At 48.8% G+C, this 18,952-nt stretch overlaps 1 protein-coding gene across 5 annotated transcripts; it reads left to right on the top strand.

The window, feature by feature from the left end:
• Nucleotides 1–1,959: 1,959 nt before the first annotated feature.
• Cd63 (CD63 antigen) lies at nt 1,960–18,551 on the top strand. 5 transcript variants are annotated; one of them, XM_030244852.1, is made up of 9 exons: nt 1,960–2,022; nt 14,630–14,781; nt 16,124–16,200; nt 17,181–17,369; nt 17,524–17,598; nt 17,697–17,792; nt 17,890–18,030; nt 18,167–18,250; nt 18,404–18,551. In XM_030244852.1, the coding sequence occupies exons 3-9, from the start codon at nt 16,135–16,137 to the stop codon at nt 18,467–18,469; spliced, it is 717 nt and encodes a 238-aa protein (XP_030100712.1). In that variant the 5' UTR covers nt 1,960–2,022; nt 14,630–14,781; nt 16,124–16,134; the 3' UTR covers nt 18,470–18,551. The 5 variants fall into 5 exon arrangements, with proteins under 5 accessions (XP_030100712.1, XP_030100711.1, NP_001036045.1 ...); XM_030244851.1 differs by having other exon boundaries at nt 1,965–2,026; NM_001042580.1 differs by lacking the exon at nt 1,960–2,022 and having other exon boundaries at nt 14,648–14,781.
• The last annotated feature ends 401 nt before the right edge of the window (nt 18,552–18,952 follow it).

Here is an 18,952-nt window from a genome sequence, read left to right on the forward strand (position 1 = left end):
CTCAGAGCCCTGATTGTTCTTACCGCATACTCTGCTGCGTTCCCATTTTTCAAACCTATTACTTTGATGTTATTTTCTTCAGGAAACAAACCAAACAAAAACAAACAAAAAATTGCAAACCAGCCAAGTGTAGTGGAGCATGCTTTTAATCCAGGAGGCAGAGGCTAGCCTGGTCTACACAAAGAGTTCCAGGCTAGCCAGGGTGATCTAGTGGGACCCTGTCTCTGAAAACACAAACACTTTGAGAGCAGAAATGGTGCTGCCCCTTTCTGCTTCTTTAGAGAATGGACAACTTACATTCACTTCCTCCTCAAACTTGTATCGAGTGGAAGGTCAAAGACGAGAGAAGCAAACAGTAGGTGCATAATACCTGCTAACGCTCCAGTCCAGGGGACCCGAGGCTCCTCAAACATCACAGACCAAGTACAGAAGCTCTCTCTGCTCAGATGTGCCCTATCCTGCAGGCTTCACTTGATGAATGGCAGTATGTACACAGACTACGTACCTGGATGTAGCACTCCAATCTTGTTTTATCATCCAAGTGTTCTCCTTGGACCCACTTCTCAGCTGGAGCTGGAGTTCAGGAGCTGAGTGTGATGCCCAAGCTTAATTCCTAGCATCCAACTTCCAGTCTCCAAATCTCTTGGCCAAATTTGTACTTTTACTAGGTCTCGGTGTAGAGGAAATTTTTAGATAAATCATTCAGGAATCCCCTTTCTTACTGTAGCTTCTCTAATAGATCTAGGATGCCTGTATGCCAAGTCCCAGCAACCTTCCTTTCTGGCTGTATGAACTTGAACAAGGTGTGTGTGTGTGTGTGTGTGTGTGTGTGTGTGTGTGTGCATGCCAGGCGGGAGTGGGGGTTAGGAGAATGCACAAAAGGATCAGATAATTTTATGGAGTAAGTTTTCTCTTTCTACCATGTGCTGGGTCTCCAGGATCAAACACTCAGGTCATCAGGTGTGATGGCAAGTACCTTTATCTGCTGAGCCGCCTTGCCAGCCCAGCTTATTAAAGCCCCTTACACCTTAGAATCCACAGCTATTTTTGAAGCATGAGGTCTGACAAAGCACTCTAATAGTATCAGTCAGCCTTCGTCACCTCTTACTGTGCTTGCAACCTCACACTGGGACACCCAACAGCAGAACCCTTTTCACGAATGTATTTCTTAGCAGCCTTAACTAAAGGTTGAATGACCCTCAGTGAGTGAACCTAGGTGGTGGTGGCGGTGAAGAAAATTGTGTAATTTTGTCCACAAGGGGTTGTTATAGGCCAAATACCAGGAAAGCACTCAACAATTTGCTCGACAGATTTCCACTCCCTGGCTTTATCGCTAGGACTAGTAATTCATTAAGTGGACAAGACTGCCCTCTGGTGGAATAACATGAAACGTCAGACCAGTGGTTTTGATACTTGCCCTTCAGACTTTTCAAGTCAGGAGTACCTTTCCCCAACCTCGAACCCGAGTACCGTAGGCAAACGCTGTACTGGTGAACAACATCTTCAGGCGAAGTTTTGAAAAAGAGTAAGCTTTGTCTCTTCCTCAACCCCTCCTAGAGTCACTTCTTTCCTTGACTTCTCTCAGGTTTGGTCCCTTATGATTCCTCTAAGACGCATAAAGTAATTCCTAGCTTTCCGTCTGCCCCAGACCTAGTCGTGAGAAGGGGGCGCTAGTTGCTTTATAGGACAGGAGTTGGAAGAAAGCAGAACATTAAGACTTTTGCTTGCTGGGGTGATAGCGCAAGTCTGTAAGCCGAAGTGTCAAGAGAGAGTGTGAGGCAGATCATTGCTATAAGTCAAGGTCAGCCCGGGCTACCTAGAGAGACCCTGTCACCCGCCAACCAAACAGCCCACGCACCCACCCTTTGCTTATACCGGTATGTGCCAACCCTGGCTTGGATCCCAGCTCACTGCCCTGGTCTCCCTGGTAACTGCCTTCCAGCTAGGGGTGCCCCTCTCCTAGGTTACCAGAGCGACCTCCATACCCGCCTCCTTCCAGGTCCTGACTGGTTCATAGCAAATGTGGGTAAGGGTCTTGAGGCTGGTATTTAGGTTTGAAGGTTGTGAGCTACGGGTGAAAAGGAAGCAAGTATCTAGGGGAGGGAGCCGGTAGAGGGATGGAAGTGCGTTCTCCGGTATGCGGTCTGTTAACAGCCTTAGAAGCAAGAACTGCTCCTGAGGAGTCTGTTGCCAGTGTTCGAGGCCAAGGCTCAAGGGTGCTGTTACGGGGGTGGAGAGTGGGATGGAGTGGGGGTGGGGTATGAGGAATACACTGCTTCCCTGATCTGCGGCACCCCTTCCTGCCCTGTACATTAGAGCTGGGCTTTTGGAGAAAGCTACTTTTCTTGCCTCCTTTGAGAGAATTTCCCCATTCTTCCCACACAAGTGCCCCCCCAGACCTGACCCCGTTTAGCTTCTAAGATTAGGCGAGGTCAGGTTGCAGTGGTACACAGTATTCCCTAATCCTATCTCCATTTTCCCCCCAAAAGCCTTATCTCTGGGGCTAATGGCTTTATTCTTCCATACTTGGGGGCTTCCTTGGGGTGGGTGAGGAGGGTGAAATGGTTGAATTGTAGGAGCAGGGGGTGGGGGGAGAGGACCTCCCTGGAGGCTTACCTCCCTACTCTCTTCCCTTCTAGTATGTGCCTCTCTAGGGGTGTGGAGCAGCTTTTCCTGGCTGGGGTGGTGTGTTGGAGAAGTGGACTCTTCCAAGTCTTCTGCCCACAAACCCTGCAGTCCCCAAGAGGACCTTACTGTGTAATTATTGCCCCTTCCTGTATCATGTTCTCCAAACCCTATACTTATCTTGCCCGGGTCCCTTGGCAGCCCCTCTAACTTCTTTAGCTTCTTCTCTATGAGAAGCTGGGGGCTGGGAGGAAGGATCCAAAGAGTTTGTGTTTGGGGCTGTAGTGGTGATCAAGAAGGTCTAGAACAATCTGAAGTCTGTAAGAATCATTAAGGCTCATTCATGGCTTTCTTTGCCTCCAGCTGCCCCCTCCCAAGAACCTTCTCTGAATTTCCAGTCAATTTTCCCTAGCCTTCTTAAGGAATGTCAGCCCACCAGTTCTATCTACCCTTTCCTTTTTAGCCTGGGGGTTTCCAGGTATCCCCACCTTTTCTGTGTCTTTTTTACATACTGCTTTCTTCCCAGAGTCTTGAAATCCTAACTTGAGAGCCTTCCAGCAGGAGACATCATATTCCTGGAAAGGGGGTGGGGGTGGGGGTAGTGGGGAACGTGTGTGTGTGTGTGTGTGTGTGTGTGTGTGAGAGAGAGAGAGAGAGAGAGAGAGAGAGAGAGAGAGAGAGAGAGCTCAATGTTTATTCTTCCAGAGATGTCAAAATGCTGACAGATGGGCTGATCTGGGCACTGGGAAAGCAGGGGCTGAGCTGTTAGATGAGGGAAGCTGGTGAGAGGGAAACTGGAGGCAGAATTCCAAGAAAACCCAATCTCAGTGAGAAGTCAGGAGAGAGTACTTGGCTGTAAAGATCAAAGTAGTGGCTCAGAAGAGTGTGTGTGTGTGTGTGTGTGTGTGTGTGTGTGTAAGGTACAAAAAGAACCAGGACCAGGGAGTCTGCCTTGGCATTACCAACATTCCCTGCTGATTCCCACTCTGATACTTCTCCTCTTTGTTGGCTTTCTCACTGAAACTCCACACCTATGCAAGGAACCTGACCGGTTTGAGTGCAGCATTTAGTATGCCTCCTACAAAACCCTCGTTCTTTGACAGCCACCTTAGAGTTGTTTGCTTTTGAAATAGGATCTCACTATGTGGCCCTTGCTGGCCTAGAACTTGCTAGGTGGATAAGGCTTGAACTCACAGACATCTCTTTATAATGATCTCCTGAGTACAGCGATTAAAGGTATGTGCCGTCATGCTCAGCGCATCTTAGGTACTTTGACATTCTCTTGTGCCCACCGCCCTGTGCTAAGCAGCACCCAGGATCCAGGCCTCCTCCTCACTATAGGCATCACACCATACTGTAGTTTTGTCTGTGTCTGCAAAAGTCTTTACTTTTTTAAAAAGAGATTTGTTTGTTTTCATTTTGTGTTTCTTTTTTTTTTTTTTTAAACATTATGTGAGGATTCCATTTTTTTAAGATTTATTTATTTATTTATTATATATAAGTACATTGTAGCTGTCTTCAGACGCACCAGAAGAGGGCATCAGATCTCATTACGGGTGGTTGTGAGCCACCATGTGGTTGCTGGGATTTGAACTTCGGACCTTCGGAAGAGCAGTCGGTGCTCTTACCCACTGAGCCATCTCACCAGCCCCCATTTTGTGTTTCTAAGTATCTTTCCTGAATGTATGTGAGTGCACTGCACGTGTGTCCAGAGAGGCAACCAGGTCCCTTAGAATTAGAGCTCCAGTTGTAAGCCACCATGTGGATGCTGGGAACAGAACCATGGTCCTCTAGAAGAACAAGCTATTCTCTTGATAGCTGAACTATCTCTCCTGCCCTGCCCGTAAACATCTTAAAGGCAGGACCATATGGCCTAGGACTAGACTCACCCATGGGATGAGTTCTTTCTCTGCCCTGGCCTAGTGTCCTTGGCTTTCAGTCCCAGGGACTAGACATAAAAAAGTAACCAGCAAACACATAGCTTTGCTTTTGTCTCATTGATTAAATGCTCATCTGTGCTCTGTCTCAGCAGAAAGATGAAGGCGCCCATGGAATGCAGAAAGGGTGTCAGATCCCCTGTAGATGGAGTGACAGTTGTGAGCCACCTGGTGTGAGACTGCACATGGGTCCTCTGGGAGAGCAGTCAATTCTATCCACCAATGAGCCACCTTCTCAGCCCATCAGAGCAAAGTTGTTTTATTTTTAATTAATTAACTAATTAATTAAATACAATTTTTTTTTTTGGATACAGGGTTTCTCTGTATAGCTCTGGCTGTTCTAGAACTCACTCTGTAGACCAGGCTGGCCTCAAATTCACAAAGATCCACCTGCCTCAGCCCCTGGAGTATTTGGGATCAAAGGTGTGTGCCACCACTGCTCAGCAAGCAAAGTCAATTTAATTCCCACAAGTCTAAAGATAATATGCCCAGGCATAGTGGTGCACACCTTTAATTCTAACACTTGGGAGGGAGGCAGAGAAAGGCAGATATCTATGAGTTTGAGGCCAGCCTGGTCTACATAGTGAGTTCTTTCCTTTCCTTTCCTTTCCTTTCCTTTCCTTTCCTTTCCTTTCCTTTCCTTTCTTTTTTTTTTTTTTTTGTTTTTTTTTTTTTTTTTGTTTTGTTTTGTTTTGTTTTGTTTTGTTTTTCGAGACAGGGTTTCTCTGTGTAGCCCTGGCTGTCCTGGAATTCACTCTTTAAACCAGGCTGGCCTCGAACTCAGAGATCCGCCTGCCTGGGCCTCCCAAGTGCTGGGATTAAAGGCGTGCGCCACCATGCCTGGCAAGCATAGTGAGTTCTAAGACAGCCTGAGCTATATATTGAGATTCTTGAAAACAAGAACAAAACCGAACCCACCTCCCCAAAAAACCAATAATATGGTGAAGCCCTCAGACTCTCTTTGTATTTTATGATGAGCACTAAATTCTGATCCTCTTGTCTCAGTTCTGGGATTACAGCCATGGGCCATTATGCCCAGTTTATGCAGGGCCATGGGTTGAACTTAGGCCTTCATGCATGACTGGCAAGTCCTGAACTGGCTGAGCCTCATTCCTGCCCCCTAACTTTGTTATTAGTGCTGGAGATTGAACATTGGGCCATGCTTGCTGGATAAGCACTTCTCTGCTGAACTACACTGGAACCCTAAGCCTTACCATTTTAAGGGAGCAAAGCCAGCCGCCTGCATTCCTTTCATGATCCTCAAAACTGTGAGGGGAGAAGGGAAATTGTTCTCCTGCCACCAGCCAGAGCAAGCAAAAGTTTGTTATACCACTTACAAGTTGCAACCGTTCTCACTCTGTGGTATCTCTCTTGGGGACAGATAGGATGGTCTTAAATGACAATCTTCACCTCTCTGAGCCTTCCATTTCCTCACAGTGAGGACAATGGGGCTTGGGCAATGCGTCCTCTTTGGCAATACAGCCATCTAGACTTGCTAGTGAAACAAACAGTTGGTTATCTCAGTGGCAGGAGAGTCTCCTCTATGTTTCCAGACTCTACCGACAGAGATTGCAGAGCAGAGCAGAGCGTTGCTCCCCATGTGGGTATGTTCCTCTAGGGATGGATTCAGCACTGGTGCGAGACCAGGTTTGTGTCAGACTGGCTGGGGAGCTTTGCTGGGAATGGTCAGTGAGTCCTTCTGCTGGCAGGACCTAGAGACCCACAGTCACACCTCTTTTTTTTTTCCTTTTGGTTTTTCCAGACAGGGTTTCTCTTTTCTCTATGTAGTCCTGGCTGTCCTGGAACTCACTCTGTAGACCAGGCTGGCCTCGAACTCAGAAATCTGCCTGCCTCTGCCTCTGCCTCCCAAGTGCTGGGATTAAAGGCATGCGCCACCGCTGCCCTGCACAGTCACACCTCTTTTCCCAACATTCTTTTGATCTAAGTGTGCAGTCTGGGAGCAACTCTCTTATTGTTCAAGGGTGGGGCTCAGCACAGCCTTGTGTATGAATGGAGAGCCTGAGTCCTGGCTATCATTCTTCTTACCCTCTGTAGAGGATAGCCTTAGGGTTGATATGCTTGCTCATTGTTTCCTCCCATAGAGCTTCCTTTTCTCCACCCTCCCTCTTACCTTCACTTCCTGTGCTGTGCTTCTGGCCTTGGAAGGAAACAGTGGAGCTGCAAAGAAGCCTGGCTTCACTTCATGTGAAGGCACAGGGGTCTCCTCCCAGCTCATCTTCCACTGCCGACCCCCCTCTGCCTTGAAGTGTTGACTTTCCAAGTTATGATTGGTGCTATGGTGGTAAAGTACATAAGAAATAAATTTTAGCCGGGCGTGGTGGCGCATGCCTTTAATCCCAGCACTTGGGAGGCAGAGGCAGGCAGATTTCTGAGTTTGAGGCCAACCTGGTCTATAGAGTGAGTTCCAGGACAGCCAGGGCTACACAGAGCAACCCTGTCTCGAAAAACAAAACAAACAAAAAAGAAAGAAATTGTACCTTATTTATTTATTTAGACAGGGTTTTTCTGTATAGCCCTGGCTGTCCTGGAACTCTCTCTGTAGACCAGGTGCTATGGTGGTAAAGTACATAAGAAATAAATTTTACCTTATTTATTTATTTAGTCAGGGTTTTTCTGTATAGCCCTGGCTGTCCTGGAACTCTCTCTGTAGACCAGGCTGGCCTTGAACTCACAGAGATCTGTCTGCCTCTGCTGGGAGTAGAGGTGAGCACCACCAAGCTAGACAAGGCTGTGTTTCTCCTGTTTCTGCTGAGTCATAGATTAGCTGGCCTGTGAGGCTGTGGGCAATTCTTCTGTCTCCACCTTCCATTTTACCATGAGTGCTGGGATTGTGGGTGCTTACCACTGAGAATTATTTTGTTTTCTTTAGACTGGGTCTCTCTGTATAGCTTTGGCTGTTCTGAAACTCACTCTGTAGACTGGGCTGGCCTCAAACTCACGGATATCTGCTTGCTTCAGCTTCCTGAGTACTGGGACTGAAGGTGTTCACTAACTACTACTGCCTGGCAAGAAAGACTTATTTTTTTTTAAAAGATTCACTTCTTTATTTTATGTATATGAATACACTGTAGCTGTACAGATGTGCCTTTATGTGGCTGCTGGGAATTGAACTCAGGACCTCTGCTTGCTCTGGCCCAAAGATTTATAATTATATGTAAGTACACTGTAGATGTCTTCAGACACACCAGAAGAGGGAGTCAGATCTCAATACATATGTTTGTGAGCCACCATGTGGTTGCTGGGATTTGAACTCTGGACCTTCGGAAGAGCAGTCAGCGCTCTTAACCACTGAGCCATCTCTCCAGCCCCCAAGAATGACTTTTTACTGCGTTTTTGTGCTGGAATTCAAGTCACCAGGCTCATGTGTCAAGGCTCTTCCCTGCTGAGCCATCTGTTTGGCTCACTTTAAGTAATCTTAAGGTAGAGTTAAGTGGCATTAAAGTAATTCATATTTCATAGCCACTACCATCTCTGACCTCCAGAAGTAAGAAAAATGTATTTATTTTATGTATAGATATATAGATGGGTCCTGAATGTGTGCATCTGTACTGTGTGTGTGGTGTGTGTAATGCCCTGGGAGTTCAGAAGAGGCTGTAGATCCTTAGATGATTGTGAGCTTTTATATGGGTTCTGGGAAACAAGTCTGGGCTCACTTGAGAGCAGCCAGTGGGCTTAACTGCTGAGCCATCTCTTTAGCTCCAGTCTTCTGCGGTTTTCCATCTGTAAGCGCACTTCCTCTACCCTCGTACCCAGCTTGTCACAATGCCATCAGAGTACCATCTTATTGTGTAGGAGTTTTACTCAGTAGTCTGACCAGCCTGTCCTTCCCCTCCAGTTCTCTGCCTCCCTGGCTTTCTCCTGTTTCCCCAACCTCTGCCACTACTGTGCCTCTGCTGCAGCCCTGGCCCTCCCTCCCTTTGGCATTCCCCCTGGGTGGTGGTAACTCTCTCATCTGCATGCCAGCTCTCCTTCTGCTCATTCAGTTATGTCCACTTCTTCTCTTGCTCCTGGACCCCAGGACATAGTGCAGGAGACCACACCACCTGAACTGACCTTTCCAAACTGCTTAGGACTTGTGGCTCTTGCTGGTCTGTAAGCTTCACTTTTCCCTTCCCTTTCCTTTTTTTTTTTTTTTTTTTTTTTTCTTTTGGTTTTTCGAGCCAGGGTTTCCCTGTGTAGCCCTGGCTGTCCTGGAACTCACTCTGTAGACTAGGCTGGCCTCGAACTCAGAAATCCGCCTGCCTCTGCCTCCCAAGTGCTGAAGGTGTGCGCCACCAGGCTCCGCTTCCCTTCCTTTTCTTGTTTTCTTTTACAGGTCTCCAGTGAGTGGGGAAAAAGCACGGGCTTTAGAGTTTTACATCTCTGATTCTTTTTCTTTTTTTTAAAAAAATACTTATTTATTTTATGTATAATGAGTACACCGTAGCTGTGTTAAGACACACCAGAAGAGGGCATCAGATTCCTTTACAGATGGTTGTGAGCCACCACATGGCTGCTGGGAACTGAACTCAGGACCTCTGGAAGAGCAGTCAGTGCTCTTAGCCACTGAGCCATCTCTCCAGCTCCCACATCTCTGATTCTTTGTAGGGTGTATGCACTGCCTGGCTGTCTTGTGCTTCCTACCTTGGGTGCCTGTCTCCTTTCTTGGGTGATACTCCCATCCTCCTCTTGTGAATGATCTGGGCTTACATTCGAAGACAGGCAGGGTGTGGCAGTCTCCTTTAGTCCCAGCACTCAAGAGGCAGAGTCATTGTGTGGTCATTGTTAGTGTGGTCTACATAGTGAGTTCCAGGACTGCCAGAGCTACATAGAGATACCTTGTCTAAGACAAAGAAAAAAAAAAGTAATCAAACAAAAAAAATTCTAAGACTGTCCTAACTGGCTCTGGGAATGTTACTCTACAGTGTCAAGCCAGTTTCCTTATCTGTAAGACAGAAAAGAGGCCAGCAGGTGAGGGCATTTGCCTCTAGGCCTGAAGTCTTTCGATCCCTGGAACCCACATGGTGGAAGGAGAGAACAGACTCCTGAAGTCCGTTGTCCTCTGACCTCCACCCACAGAATATAAATAAAACAGGAATGATAACATTGACATCACGGGAGGAGGAGTAACCCTGGGTGAACTGAGGAAGGATCTACACAATCTCCTGTGTAGCCTCTTTACTCCCTACTTCAGGTTCTCTTTCTTTTGTTGTGTGCATATGGGTGTGGAGAAGCACCAAGCACTTTACTGACCAAGCTGTCTCTCCAGCCTCTCCTTGAATTAACTAATTAAATCATAATTATTAGGGTTGATATGTTATCCAGGCTGGCTCTGAAATGCTGGACTCAGGTGATTCTCCTGCCTTGGCCTTCTGAGTAGCATGGCCATACCTCCATATCTCTAAGTTCTGGTAGGGTGTAGCCTCCTGGACGAATGCCAGTCGTGAGCTTCCTAGGTTAGGTGACTATTTCCTTTCCTGGGTGATGCCTCCGTCCTCTCTCTTATGGACAACGACTGCCATCTCAGTGTCTTCCAGGTGTCCGGATGTTTAGTCACTTAGTGCTTCACCTTCTCAGAGGCTCCAGCACCTACCTTCCTTCCTTCCTTCCTTCCTTCCTTCCTTCCTTCCTTCTCACCATCTCTGCTTGTGGAAAAGTGTCGTCTTCTAGACCTCACCATTCTGCTTCTAACCATCTTTTGCTTCATTTATTGTTTAGAAGAATTCCAGACACATTACAGGCATGACATGCCCTTCAGTGTGCACCTTTAAAGAACGTGCATAATTTTCCTGCCTTATCTTTTGGTTTTTCCAGACAGGGTTTCTCTGTATAGCCCTGGCTGTCCTGGAACTCACTCTGTAGACCAGGCTGGCCTTGAACTCAGAAATCTGCCTGCCTCTGCCTCCCAAGTGCTGGGATTAAAGGCGTGTGCCACCACCGCCCGGCTTCCTGCCTTATCTTACCACTATCAAAGCCAGCAAACTTTATTTTACTTTGTTGTTGTTGTTGTTGTTGTTGCATTGGTAGAGATAGAATCCAGGACTGCACATAATAAACAAATGTTCTACCACTGAGATCATCCCCTTCAAGCCTAATAAACTGTTGTCAAGTCTAATTCTCCCTCCCTATCCCTGAAGACAAGAATTTGCCCGTGGCCAAAGGTTGCCTTGGGGAAGACGGTCCACCTCGGAGGAATCCACTCCCTCCCTGAACTCCTGTGGCTCTCCAGGAGTTTCTGCCCTTCAGTTCAGATAGAATATGGATCTACCTTCTGGCAGGGGCCCTCTCTTTCTCTCCTTGCTATCTGGCATCTGGCGACAACACAATAAGAAAAGTCATGAGGCCAGGTAGTGGTGGCACACGCCTTTAATCTCAGAGGCAGGCGGATTTCTGAGTTCGAGGCCAGCCTGTTCAACAGAGTGAGTTCCAGGACAGCCAGGGCTACACAGAGAAACCCTGTCTTGAAAAAAAAAAAAAAAAAACCAAAACAAAACACCCCCCCCAAAACAAATAAACAAACAAACAAAAAAACCCCCAAAACAACAACAACAAAAACAAAGAAAGAAAGAAAGAAAGAAAGAAAGAAAGAAAGAAAGAAAGAAAGAAAGAAAGAAAGAAAAGTCATGAATACTCTTTTCTTTGGCATTTTGACTTCTTACCCATATCCTGCCAGGTCCAGGATGTGCCTAGAGTATTCCGCTGGGAGGACATAATTCATAAAACTGCTTCTTAGCTTAGGTGATTGCCTGATCTTTGCATTTTCTTTTATAGAAGATTTACATCTCGTGGGAAGTGAAGTGAGTGTGTAAGGGGCAGATGAGGTACTGAATAATGTGTATTATTGACATGGGCACACCCGTGGCTTTTTTGTTTGTTTGTTTTTGTTTTTTTTTTTCCTTGAACCAGGGACTCTATGTAGCCTTTGTTGATTTGGAATTCCAGGCTGGCCTGGAACTCAGAGCTCCACCTGCCTCTGCCTCCTGTTGCTGGGATTAAAGGTGTGCACAACTATCTCCTGGATTTATCACAACGTTGGGACTAGTGGCTTATTTAACATACCAAATGGACCTGGGCTCCACATTCTCCCGCTCTCCCTCAGTCTCTACCTATTATAGGCTGGGATGCCCGGCCCTCTATGTGAAACTTTCCAACCCAGGGGCTGGGCTTCCTCTCGCCCATCCGAGTGTGTGTGTGTGTGTGTGTCTCCCTCTCCCCTCTGTCTCTCTGTCTCTCTTTCTCTCTGTGTGTGCTTGAGTTCTCTTCCTCTTCCCCTTCCCTTTTGTCTCCCCCAAGAGCTACCCCCACAAACCTGCTTTCATACTTTAATTTGGCTTAAATTGGCTCATTTCGTTGGCAGAGAGTAACCTATCACATGACATTTCCATACATGAATATTTACCCTGTTTTTCCTTTTCCTATTCATCCCCTGTTCTCTTTTCCCTCCCACGTCACTAATAATAATTCTCCATTTACTTTCATGTCCTTTTAAAAAGCCGTTCCGGAGTCCACATGTGAGAGAAAACATGTGATGTCTGTCTTTGTGACCACGGTGACCTCTGGTTCCGTTTGTTTTCATGCATGCTACATCTCTCTGGATGTGTGGTGTTTGTCTATGTGTGTGAGGTTAGAGAAGGAAGTTAGGTGGCCAGCTTTATCATCTTCCACCTTGGTCCCTTGAGACTGGACTTGGAGCTAGGCTGATGGCCAGCAAGTCCCAGTGATCCCCTTGTCTCAGTTCTGAGATGCTTGTGGAGCTACACCTGATTTTTAAAAAAATGTAATTTTATTTATTTTGTTTTTGTATTTTGGAATATTTATTTATTATTTGCTTATGTATTTAAATTACTTTTATTCTTTTACAATCCTCCCATTCCCTTCCTGTTCTCACCCCCACAGTTGCTCATCCCGTTCCTCCTCCCATCTCCAAAAGGATGTCCCCACCACCACCATAATTTTATTTTTTGCTTATTCACTTTACATCCTGCTCGCTGGTCACCCCTGTCCACATAGTCCTTGCCCTTCCCCCTCCCCTTCTCCTCTGAGTGGTGGAGGCCCCCCCACCATATCCTGCCACCCACACACCTGATTTTTTTTTTTTTTTTTTATGTGGGTGCTTGGATCAGAACTCAGGTCCTTATGTTTGTGCAAGTGCTCTTACCTACTGAGTGATCTTTCCAACCCTTAGGATACATAATTTTAAGAATATATGCGTGTATATGTGCGTGTATATTTTGCCTGCATGTATATATGTGTAATATATATATATATATATATATATATATATATATATATATGTGTGTGTGTGTCTGATATATGCCCAAGAAGGCAAGAAAATGGCATCATATCCACTGGAATTGGAGTTACAGAGGTCATAGGCCACCATGTGTATGCTGGGAATTGAAGTCAGGCACTCTGTAAGAGCAAGTGCTCTAAACAACTGAGCCATCTATCTCCCCAGCCCTTTCTCCTCCTCTTCCCCCTCTTCCTCCTTCCCCTCTTCCTCCTCCTTTTCTTTTTCTTCCTCCTCCTTTTTCTTTTCTTCCTCTTCCTCTTTCTCCTTTCTCCTCTTCTGCCTCCTCTTCCTCCTCTTTCTTTTCTTTTTCCTCCTCTTCGTTCTCCTTTTCCTCTTCTTCTTCTTCCTCTTTCCCTTCCTCTTCTTCCTCTTTTTTCTTTTTCCTCTTCTTCCTTCTCCTTTTCCTCTTCTTCTTCCTCCTCTTTCTCTTCTTCCTCCTCCTCTTCCTCCTCTTTCATTTCTTTTTCCTCCTCTTCCTTCTCCTTTTCCTTTTCTTCTTCCTTTTCTTTCTCTTCCTCTTCCTCCTCCTCCTTTTTGAGACAGGGTCCCAGCATATGGCCCAAGCTGGCCTGTAAGTCATGATTGCTCTACTTCAGCCTGAGTATGGAAATAATAAACATGTGCTATCACGCCAAGGTTCTTCATTTATCTGGTACTGATTTATTATTCGATTATTTACTCATATTTGGAGACAAGGACTAATTCCTTAGACTGGCCTCAAACTCCTTAGGTAGCCAAGGATGATCTTGAATTCATGAGACTTATGCCTCTACCTCATGAGTTCTGGAATAATAAGCACATACCACAACCATGCCTGGTTCATGAGGTGCTAAGAATACAAGCCCAGGCTGTCTGCATATTAAGCAAGCACTTTACCAACTGAACTACGTCCTCAGCTCAGGTTTATTCTTGTTTTTTTTGAGATGGGGTCTCGAGTCGTAGCTCATTCTGGCCTTGAACTTTGAATGACCAAGGGATCCTCCCGTTTCAGTCTCCCAAATGCTATACTTATAGGTGTATACCACTGATTTTGTTTTGGTTGGATTGAGACAAGGTGTTGTTGTGTAGCCCAGGATGGCCTGTAACCTTCAGCCATCCTGCCTTCACCTCCATAGTGCTGGGAAGGACAGGCCTCACCATCATGCCTAGACTTCTTTGTAGCCTGGGAACTGAGCCTGAGTTCGTGACACATGCTCTACCATAGATCTGCATGCATTTCCATTCGCCATTTTGAACTATAGTCTCACTAGCACTGGGTATACAGCTTAGCTGGTAGAGTGCTTGCCTAGTAGGCACAAAATCCTGGGTCTGGTGCCAGAACTGCATAAACTAGATGCACTTGTGCACACCGGTGGTGCCAGCACTTGTGGAGGCAAAATGACCTGCAGTTCAGGGTTATCCTCAGCTACATATGGAATTCCAGGCCAGCCTGGGCTACATGAGACCCTGATTCCAAAGAGATAGGTGTGTGTGTGTGTGGTGTCTCACTAAACTGTCCAGAGTGGCTTTGAATTTTTGATTTTCTTGTGCCAGGTGTGGTGTCATGGACTTTTAGTGTCTGGAGGCTGAGGCAGGCAGATCTCTGAGTTTGAGGCCAGCCTGGTCTACAGATAGAGTTCCAGGGCAGCCGGGTCTACACAGAGAAACCCTATCGAGAGAGAGAGAGAGAGAGAGAGAGAGAGAGAGAGAGAGAGAGAGAGAGAATATGAAAGTGCTGGGATTACATATGTGTGCCACCAGCTGGCCTTTGTTTTAATTGTTTCTTTATATACAGTCCCTTCCCTTCAGATTCAGTAAGCAACTCAAGGCAGAAGGAGCTGCGGAGAAAAGGACAAAGTTCAGGTTAGGAGTGTAAGGCCGGTCGGTCCTATCTGAGCTTTTTACAACAGTTCCTTCTGTGAACCACCAGCGGCACACGGGAGAAAGGTATTTCTAACTCTCGCCTTTACCTGGTTTTGCCATCTCTGATGAAAAGAGGAATAAGATACGGAAGTCCATGCTATTGCCTCGCCGGCCTTAGTGTCCTTTCTCACATCTCCATTAACCACTGGCTAATCCAGGAGCAAGGGAGCTCTAAGGCTTTGTTAATCTTTTCCCAGGAGGGCCCAGGCTCTGACGTGTTATGATTGACGCATGGAAACGGGGTTCTAGACAAGGGCTTCCTCAAAGGGTTTTCTCAGCTCAGGAGTTCTAGAAAATGGAGAAGCTGGGGCCATAAAACCCTAGTCCAGAATGTTGGGAGACTTCTAGGATGGGAAGCTAGGGGCTTTCTGGAAGTGTTTATTCTGACTTCACCCAGTGCCACTCAACCCACACCTTCTGCGGGTGGCTCGGGAATGGGGCGGGGGGCAGGGCCTTGAACAAGGACGGAGAGGGAGCTGCGTGGTGGGTACTCGGTGGGTTGAGGTCTGCAGATGACCGTTTTGATACTTTGGCTCAGTTCTGTCTTTGGGCAACTCTGAGCCGCCGTGCGTCCTCTGGACTCTGACTCGCCTACTCCTGAACCAGAGAGAACCAGACGGCGCCTGGGTTGCAGAGGGCTCCGGGAACCCTGAGGTCCGGCTCCTGGCTCGAGCCTTCCAGGCAGCGGCCACGTGGCCTTGTCCTGGCGGGGGGCTCACCTCCCCCTGCTAGCCTGGTGACTCAGGCCGCAGCTGTTCCCGTGTCACATGAGAGAGAGAGGGAGGGAGGGAAGAAGGCGGCCACCCTGCGGGGGAGGGGGGCGGCCGGAGCCGGGGCGGGGCCGTGCAGCAGGCGGGGCGCGGGCAGGGGGCACGGGAGACGGCGGCTGAGCCGCGGCAGGAGAGTACTGAGAAGCGTCGGGGAGCGCAGGTGAGCCGGGCCCGGGGACCCGGGGGACGTCCGTGGGGGCAACTTTGCCTCGAAGTTCGCGGGGCGCCATCCGCGCCGCACCCGAGGGGAGGCTCGCGCCCAGGGGCTGGCGAGGGTCTCGGGTCGCGGCCTGTCGGGATCGGGGATCGGGAATCGGCGCTGTGCAGCGGCGGGCGGAGATCTACCTGGAGTCCGGCCGCGCCCTCCGTGCGTCCCGGGATCCCGAGATCCCGAGGCCCCGCTGCGTGGCGCGCCCCAGTCCGGCCGGCGAGCGGGGAGGGCTGGGAGACGTGGGTCTGACCGCGGGTTTCTGGGTGGGAGGGCAGCGATGGGGGCCGCGCAGGGAAGGCTGCGAAGGCCGGCGGGGAGCTGCGGATGTGGCGGCCCCTCGGCCTGCTCTACCTGCTCTAATCCTTGGTGTTCTCCGCGGCCCCAGGCCCAACAGCCATGGCGGTGGAAGGAGGAATGAAGTGTGTCAAGTTTTTGCTCTACGTTCTCCTGCTGGCCTTCTGCGTGAGTAGTGCGGGGAGAGCGACGGGGCGCCCGGGCGGGGTGCGGGGGGGGGAGTCTTGGAGCGGGAGCCGTGAAGGGTGAGGGACCCAGAGATGAAGGCAGCTGGAGGCCAGATGTGGAAGGAAAGCCCAGGGAAAAGGGCCAAAGGCAGAACGTGTCCGCGCTACCTCCCTTCCCCATCCCCCACGCGCAGCTTTCCGGGACCTCTGAGTAAAGTTTGGACCGAGAATTGCCATCCTAGACGGGGAGCACCCCCAACCAACCCCCTCCTGGCCCTTCCTGTCTGGTGACCCAACCATTCGTGGTACGGGGTGGTGGGGCAACCTGCCAACGGTCTGATGGTATCGCCAAGGGGCTGTCTCCACTCCTCACACCGTTGATTCCTCTCCATTCTCTTAGCCCTCTCATTTACTTGGGGGTAGGAAAGGCTCTGCCCTCCTTCATTTGCTCCTCCCTGTGTGTTCTGAAAGGGGCCACTCTTTTTTTGTTTGTTTGTTTTTCGAGACAGGGTTTCTCTGTATAGCCCTGGCTGTCCTGGACCTCATTTTGTAGACCAGGCTGACCTCGAACTCAGAAATCCGCCTGCCTCTGCCTCCCGAGTGCTGGGATTAAAGGCGTGCGCCACCACGCCCGGCCCGAAAGGGGCCACTCTTACCCCCTCCTCCGCCCTAGCCTAGCTGGCCCTAGGACCTGAGTCACTGGAGTGAGGGGGTAGTTCTGGGAGAGACTCTAGCTGGGAGTCCATAGAAAGTAACCCATATCCTGTGCCGAAGCGCTGTTTAAAGGCAGCATGACACCTCCCGATTCCCTTCTCCTTGTGTGCCTTAAACAACTTCCCAGCCTTCATTGTGGGGCAAGGATGGGCAGACCTTGTCTACAGCCAGTGTTTCCTGGAGGTGTAGGATCTATCTTCTGGGTGGGGGTCGGGTGCGAGGGCTACTGGACTGAGGATCTGACCTAACTCTCGCCTTTTTCCTCAGGCCTGTGCAGTGGGATTGATCGCCATTGGTGTAGCGGTTCAGGTTGTCTTGAAGCAGGCCATTACCCATGAGACTACTGCTGGCTCGCTGTTGCCTGTGGTCATCATTGCAGTGGGTGCCTTCCTCTTCCTGGTGGCCTTTGTGGGCTGCTGTGGGGCCTGCAAGGAGAACTACTGTCTCATGATTACAGTGAGTGGGGTGTGGGAGCTCTTGGGGGCTACCGGAAGCCTTTTCTGTGGTGAAGGTGGGTGGATGGAGAACACCAGGAAAGTCTCAGTAATTGACCGGGTCAGAGCAAGCCCTTTAAATCCAGACTTCAAACCCAACTCCTGTCCTCCCACAGTTTGCCATCTTCCTGTCTCTTATCATGCTTGTGGAGGTGGCTGTGGCCATTGCTGGCTATGTGTTTAGAGACCAGGTAAGCAGGGAATGGGGGGGGGGGGACCCATCTCAGGTTGCTCTGGGAATCTGGGGCCGGAAGTCTGTTCTCTACAGCACCCACTTCTCTGCTCTTAGGTGAAGTCAGAGTTTAATAAAAGCTTCCAGCAGCAGATGCAGAATTACCTTAAAGACAACAAAACAGCCACTATTTTGGACAAATTGCAGAAAGAAGTGAGTGGGATGGCCGGGAGGAGGGTTAGCCGGGATAGAAGATTCTCAACTCTGAATTAAAGTGGAGGTTTCCCTCCCATCCCTCTTCCCTTCCTAGAATAACTGCTGTGGAGCTTCTAACTACACAGACTGGGAAAACATCCCCGGCATGGCCAAGGACAGAGTCCCCGATTCTTGCTGCATCAACATAACTGTGGGCTGTGGGAATGATTTCAAGGAATCCACTATCCATACCCAGGTAGGGAGAAGGAGACAGGAGATGCTTACGGGATCAGAGTTGGGGGATGAGATCTGGGGATAGGGGTTGGGAGAAAGGGACAGGAGGAGGGAGGTAGAAGTTTCTGTTGGTATTCATGCCTGCCCCTTCCCTTCAGGGCTGCGTGGAGACTATAGCAATATGGCTAAGGAAGAACATACTGCTGGTGGCTGCAGCGGCCCTGGGCATTGCTTTTGTGGAGGTGAAGAATGCTGTGGGCTGGGGGGGGGGGGTCTGAATCAGCCCAGGGCATCTGGGGAGCAGGAGGCACCGGCCTGGGAACAGTGGCTGTTGGATGGGTTTGGGGAAGCTTGCCCTGCCTCCTCTCCACCCTCATTTCCATCTTTCCTTTCAGGTCTTGGGAATTATCTTCTCCTGCTGTCTGGTGAAGAGTATTCGAAGTGGCTATGAAGTAATGTAGGGGTGGGGGGCGTTTGGTCTTTTCATGGAGTGGATTCTCCAGGTTTTTCAATTAAACGGATTATTTTTTCAGACCTAAAAAAGGAGATGGTCTCAGTTTATCTTAGAGTGATGGATGGCCCCTTCCTTTTCCTTCTCCCTGTCGCTGCCCTGAAATTAGGCAGGCATATTTAGGGGCATTTGGGGAAAGGTGTATTTTCTTGAGGGTGTTGGTTGGGCTGGCAGTGGAAGAGGTGGGGAATCCAGAGGAGGTTGTAGCTGAGTGCTCTCCTCTGCCCCTGGCTTTGTGCTGCCTGCTTAGCCTTCAAACAGTGTTGCCGCAGCATCCTTGAGGCCATCTCCTGCATAAGTCAAAGGGAGTTTCCATAGAGGTCCTACGCAGTAGAGCCTGGACATGTCTATTTTGGACAACTTTTTGGCTTTCTGATGCTTTGAGGGCCAGCAAACTCCTCCCTCAACCCTCAAGAAGAATGTTTAAGAATTT

Source organism: Mus musculus, chromosome 10 (genome assembly GCF_000001635.26).
Source record: "Mus musculus strain C57BL/6J chromosome 10, GRCm38.p6 C57BL/6J".
NCBI lineage: Eukaryota > Metazoa > Chordata > Mammalia > Rodentia > Muridae > Mus > Mus musculus.

Excerpts from the sequence above, each read along its gene's own strand:
- Cd63 (XM_030244852.1), top strand. The coding sequence starts at position 16,135 with ATGGCGGTGGAAGGAGGAATGAAGTGTGTCAAGTTTTTGCTCTACGTT. Across the intron at positions 17,599-17,696 it reads GCTATGTGTTTAGAGACCAG|GTGAAGTCAGAGTTTAATAA; the intron begins GTAAGCAGGGAA and ends CTCTGCTCTTAG. Across the intron at positions 18,031-18,166 it reads AATCCACTATCCATACCCAG|GGCTGCGTGGAGACTATAGC; the intron begins GTAGGGAGAAGG and ends CCTTCCCTTCAG.